Below are 6,000 nucleotides of genomic sequence, written 5' to 3' on the forward strand. Positions count from 1 at the left end.
TCCATCTTGGGAAGCTTTCCCTAAAACTTCATGTGGAGGCACTTCATATTCTGGGCATCTCCATGATCACCATCTCCTCCATCTCTGTCATCTCCATCTTCTCCATCATCTCCATCTCCGCCATCTTATTCTCCATCTCCGTCATCATCATGAGTGATCATAATACCCACTGAATGAGCATGCTCTTCCAACCTTCGCCATCCCAAACCATTCTCACTAACCTTTGCATAGGCTAGTATCTGGCACACAGTAGGTGCTCAATACATTTTTACTGAATGAGTGGATTTTGCTTACTCTTGGAAGTTGTTCTTGCCCTTTCTTTCATGCTCATGAATTTCTGGTACCACCAGTGTTGACTAACTGGTGGTAGGCATCACAATAATGCTAATTCAGTAGGCTCGTTTTCTGTGGCTGATACCTTAAACTAAATTTCTGTTTATGAAGGGTGTGTCCATTGGATTAAAACTTTGTTTTCTTCTCTTTTCTTTTTTTTTAGATTAAGACTTTGTAATTTTGTTCTTTCTTTATTTTTTTTGCAGGGGTCTTGCCCCTCAAAATAAGCCAGAATTGCAGAAAGTAATGGAAAAGAGAAAACGAGATCAAGTAATAAAGCAGAAAGAAGAAGAAGCACAAAAGAAGAAATCTGACTTGGAAATAGAGCTATTAAAACGGCAACAGAAGCTGGAGCAGGTAAGAGTGATGGGGATGAAAGTTGTTTTTTTCCTTTATTGAGATAAATCTGACATTCGGTATTGTGTAAATTTAAAGCACACAGCGTGTTGACTTGGTACCTTTTTACTGAGGTATGTTTGGCCCTGAGGCTTAGCTAGCACTTCTGTTATATCACAGAGCTGCATTTCTCCTGGTGCTGGGAACAGTGAAGATCTAGTTGCTCAGCAAGTTGGATGTCCATAGTAGTTTTGTTGACTGTAATCACTGTTCTGTGTGTTGGGTCTCCAGGACTTCTGCATCTACTGGCTGCAAGTACATACCCTTAAATAGCATCTCTCCCATCTCCCCAGCCCATGGGAGCCACCGTTTTACTCTCTGCTTTTATAATTTTGGGGTTTTTTTAGATTCCACATATGAGAGAGATCATGCAGTATTTGTCTTTCTCTGTTTGACTCATCTCAAAAGTTATCTTTTCTGTTCTGAGAAATAAGGCTGTTGGAACAAGCAGAATTTGCCAGACCTATTAGATGTAAATGTTTATTGCACAAAAGGAAAATATGAGACAGAATGTCAGCAAATGGGCTAACATACATTCAAAGTAAAGACAAGGATTCTACTGAGGACTTAGAAGAGATTCAGGAGGCAAAGCCCAAACTGGGGAATATCCCTGAACTCACAGCAGAGTGTCGGGAGTGCAAGCAATTGAGTGAAATTCAACTCCACCGAAACTGCGCACAGAGCCGACTGTGCCCTGGTCTCAGGAGCTTGTTTGCTTAGCTTTGATTTCGGGTTCTTGTCGTCTCTGGTATTGCTGGTAGTACCAACCAGGGGGTTGCTGCTCCTGCACAGGATGAGCCCAGAGCCCGTATGCAGACGAGCGTATATCCACGTAAGATGGAGACCAGGAGAGAATGTCTTCCACTGGGAAACAGAAGGTGTTAGGGACTTTGGAAAGTGAAGGAATATTTTGGAAAGGCTCTCAGTATGTAAATAATTCTCCTGTTTCTGAATTTCATTTAGCTTGAACTTGAGAAGCAGAAATTGCAAGAAGAACAAGAAAATGCCCCAGAGTTTGTGAAGGTTAAGGGCAATCTCAGGAGAACAGGCCAAGAAGTGGCCCAAGCGCAGGAGTCGTAGGCCCCGGCGACGGAGACGGCGCGCCTGGGCCATCACGCGGGGAAGCGGTGAGCACGCGCCTCCTCAACGCTTAATCTCAGGGCCGAAGCCCCTGGCAAGAACCCCAGCCAGCAGAGAACAGTTATTTTAAGAAGGATTTGATTTTGGTTTTCCTACAATCTGGATGGATAAATGATCTGTGACCGTCGCGATTCCTATTCACCAAACGAAGGATGTTGACCAGCACTTAAGTTGGGATGAGTGAACCTGTGTTCAAAGACTTAAACAAAAACAAAAACCCCACAATGGCAAAAAAGAAAGAGGACACTGGAATAAATTCTAGAAAGTTGCACTACTTGGTTTTTCCTTCTAATCCAAGTTTAATGGGGGCATAGAGCCTTTTTTCTTCTAAAACCTAAAGAAAATATGTTTTGTTTTTTCCTTTAGTTTTCTGTTAGATAATTTAGATCAGATAGGACGGTATTTGACCTGTCACACCCAACATGTGTAAAGTCCCTTTTGAGACTCCAGAGCTGTCTCATTTCGTTACACTTGGACCTGTGTTATATTGAGACCCGAGAGTGTTAATATTGAGCACAGTTTTTACCCTTGTTGACATTCAGATTCAGAAATAGGGTGAGAAGGTTAAAAATATGGAAAAAAATTCATAAAAATATGGAAACAAATACATGTAAAAGATACAGAAAAACACATAAATGTTCATCTTGATCTTATTTTAATTACTTTGCATTCTCTGATACTAGAATGTTCCATGATGACATTCCAGTTCGGAGAAGGAACATCATATAAATCCACTTGTTGCTTTGATAACTGTTAGAATTTTGTTTCGTTTTGTTTTGTTTCGCTTTTGAATTTCTTGCTGAGCTAGTCCTTGTATATGAAACAGTCTCCCAATTCGTTGGAGAAGAAAAACTAGTCCATATTGCCCAACTTCAGTGTCAAAAGTAGAGGGTGCAAATCTTTGAGAGCAGTGTGAGGGGCACTCCCATTGGGAGCTGGGCGAGGAGGAGTTCTTTGGGTATTTTAATGTGAAACAAATGTAGGTTGGTCTCCAGGAGGCCTAGGTGGAAGGTTGGTAGCATTTGTACATTTTGAGTATCATTAAATCCAAGTTTTGAAAATTTCAGATTAAAGATTACATATTGCTTTGCCTTTTTTTTTTTTTTTTTTCTTGTGAAGAAAGATTGTTCCACTGCCCTGTTGGCGGTGATGACTACTATCATGCCTCTCAGGAAGCACTGAGGTGAGGGGAGAGGCTGCCCAGCTTCCGGATGCTAGCCAGCTTGCTACTCCAAGTGAAGTCCCAGGCGAGCAGCAAAATCCTGACGCAAAATGCATTTTATTACTGCTGGTATGGGCAGGGGTATATTCTACTTGGGGTGATCTGGAGGAATTTATGTGGATTCAGTAACATCCATTGAGATGATCCAGCCAATCATTTCTACAGTGAAGAGTCATCTTAAACTTCTTTTAAAACTGGATCCCGAGCTTTTAATCCTAATAAGCATAGTAGAAATTAGCTTTTCTGTGGGAATGCTTTAGTTTTCATAGCTGACAGGTTCATATTCAACCCTCTTGTGAACAAGATAAAGGTAACCACGATGACAATATACTGCTAGTCAGAGGACATGTTGGTTACACCTGAAGTGGGTGATTTCTCGTCAGTAAGTATTAATGAAAAACGTGAGATGCTTAAGATAAAATGTTGCTCTCTAATAGTTTGCTTTCAGAGGATGGAGTGGTAACTGTTTTTTTTTCCATCCTTCTAAGCTTTGAGAGAAGAAAGTATGCTAAATGATCATCTTCAAAGTACCTTTCTGATCACACGTTGATTGGAGTGCTTTCTTTGTGTATTTGGGCTGATGATGAGATTTGCAAAATGAAGATTCAGGAGTGGCTCATAGCTTTTCACCTAACTGGATGTTGGATCTTAAGTCCTATGCCCTTGAAGCAATTCTGCCACTTGATAAAATTCTTCAAGGGCCCTGAGAGGCCCCTTTAGCAGGACCGATTCTCTTCCTAGAACTTACCCAGAATTCATTCCTCCCTGGGAAGAAGAATTACAAAAACATGTCCCTCCCAGTCTCACTCACCAGTCTGCACAGTGATGTGTGGTGAGTAGTACAAAGTCTGGCCAAAAGACTTGTAAATAGTGTGAAGTGATGTCTTATGACCAAACTGTGGTATGTACAGGTGAGAAGCTCTCTGAATTTGTCAGATCAGCTAGGCTCACAAGCTTGAGTTTCAGAGGGTGCCCGTGTCTCCTCCACACATTCATACTGGACAGTCCAAACTCCTAGGACTCGTGAACATACAAGCAGTTTTGTGCTTTGAGCCACTTTTTGACCAAAGTGGCTCCATTTTTCCACTCTTATGGTTTTCTTAAACTAGTTCAGTGTTTTATAGTCTCCTGGTAGTAAAGTAGTGTTGCTTTCTAAGCTACAACAAACAGTTGACTTTATTCTTCTACTCTGAAAAATCTTGACTTGTTTGAGTGTATATAATATATATAAAGGGAGCCTTAATGGATTTGTTTTCATAATTTAATATTTTTTGTATTTGCTCTTGTACAATTGTTTTTAATGGAAAGTATTACAGAATTGAGGGTGGAATTCTTAGAACCAAAGTTATTCTTAATAAAAATCACCACATGCTTGGACCATGAAGCTGTGTTTGTCTCTTCTGTTGGAGATGGATGTCTGGCACTGAGGGTGGGGGTGCTGCGTTCAGCTTAAGGGGTTTTAGGTCTCTCTTTGATGACTGTCCTCTTGACAGCGCTCTCCCTCCTGCCCCAAATCAGTTATGTCCTCTGGAGCCTTTTGTCAGTCAGGCTGACAGTTCACTGTGTCAAACAAATTCATGCTAAGGGATCATGCTACTTTTTGTATAAAATGTGGTATATTAGTAGCTGCGGTCAGCCCTTCAGATCGAAGTATTCTGAATTTTAGGTGGCTTGGCAGGACCGTGGAGGTATATGTTGGTAAGGGCTATTTCTTAATGCTGTGAACTCATACATATGACATATTTGACATGTGGACCATGGAAATTATTCTGCTTTTCAGCTAATTTACATTATCCTCAAAAAGTTACTTTGGGAAACTCTACACTGATGACTTTGTTACTATTTAAAATAGTAGGAGATTCTGGTCTCTTTGTGCCTTTATTTTCCAGCCCCAATCAATTACTCACCTTGATGACCTAACTGCTAGTGTCTTTGGACTCTATTTTGAAAATCAGATCTACTCAGGGCAGTGTAGCTGTCCCACCTCTAAGGGTATACTGTGGGCTCTAAAGACCAGTGCACTAGATGGGCTCCAAAGCGATTTGTGCCGTAGCTTCATTCTTGGAGTGCAAGCAGCCGGTTTCCCAGGGGGCCAGTTCTGAGGCTGTTACTCCATTTCCCAGAGCCACTCTATGCTTTCTTGTTTCTCAGAGTAAGAGTTACAGATTTGAAAAAAGGGCAGTTAAAGTGTTTGATAACATTTGAAATGCCAAGGGCAGCCAAAAAGTATTAGAATAAAACTGGCAGGCTTACATTTACTAGTAGAATGAGAAATGGAGTGTTTTCTTTCTAAGATCTTAGGGTAAATAAAATCTTTATGAGGTAGCCTCACAATTACAATTTCTTCCTTTTTGTTTCCTCTTAAGAAGATGCAGTCTATCAACTAGGGATGTTTTCAACATCTTCCCACTTGTTTCTAGATATCCTGCAAGATGGTAATTGCCAACCAGAGTCCAGTACAAAGGACACTTGGTTATTTATTGAGAGTGTGATGATTGCTGCTTGGGTGCTGTTGCTCCCAGGCCCCAGGATCTATTTGTGTGTGTCAGTGTGAATATATATTTACACATCTGCACTGATATTTATTTTAAGTTTCCAGTTATTGGAAATCATGAGTTCATATTAATGCTCTCAAATCTAACCTAGTACTACCTTCTAGCTTTCCTCTTGTCCATATGTGTAGCTTCTTTCTCTAGCAGTGAACACCTCCTCCATGTACTTACTCATATTCACACACCCCACCCCACCCCATATCTAATCTATACCTAATCTAACTCGTTCCTTCACTCAGCACCGTCCCCACTCTGGCCCTGCCTATAGGCTTTGTGGCTGAATTATCAAGGAAGGAAAGAAGCAAACAGGTTTTTCTTGGACATTTTAAGCATTGATTGTGAATTTAAACCTCAAAT

The 6,000-nt window shown here is 40.8% G+C and overlaps 1 protein-coding gene across 6 annotated transcripts in view; it reads left to right on the forward strand.

Annotated features, from left to right (window-relative positions):
- Positions 1 to 4,475, forward strand: part of FAM107B (family with sequence similarity 107 member B) — a 228,798-nt gene extending 224,323 nt beyond the window's left edge. For all 6 annotated transcript variants that reach the window (XM_047741391.1, XM_047741395.1, XM_047741394.1 and 3 more), the window contains 2 exons: positions 540 to 690; positions 1,693 to 4,475. In XM_047741391.1, coding sequence (XP_047597347.1) covers positions 540 to 690; positions 1,693 to 1,809 — 268 coding nt within the window. In that variant the 3' untranslated portion in view covers positions 1,810 to 4,475. The remainder of the gene's footprint in view (positions 1 to 539; positions 691 to 1,692) is intronic.
- Positions 4,476 to 6,000: the final 1,525 nt, after the last annotated feature.

This window comes from Lutra lutra, chromosome 8 (assembly GCF_902655055.1).
Source record: "Lutra lutra chromosome 8, mLutLut1.2, whole genome shotgun sequence".
NCBI lineage: Eukaryota > Metazoa > Chordata > Mammalia > Carnivora > Mustelidae > Lutra > Lutra lutra.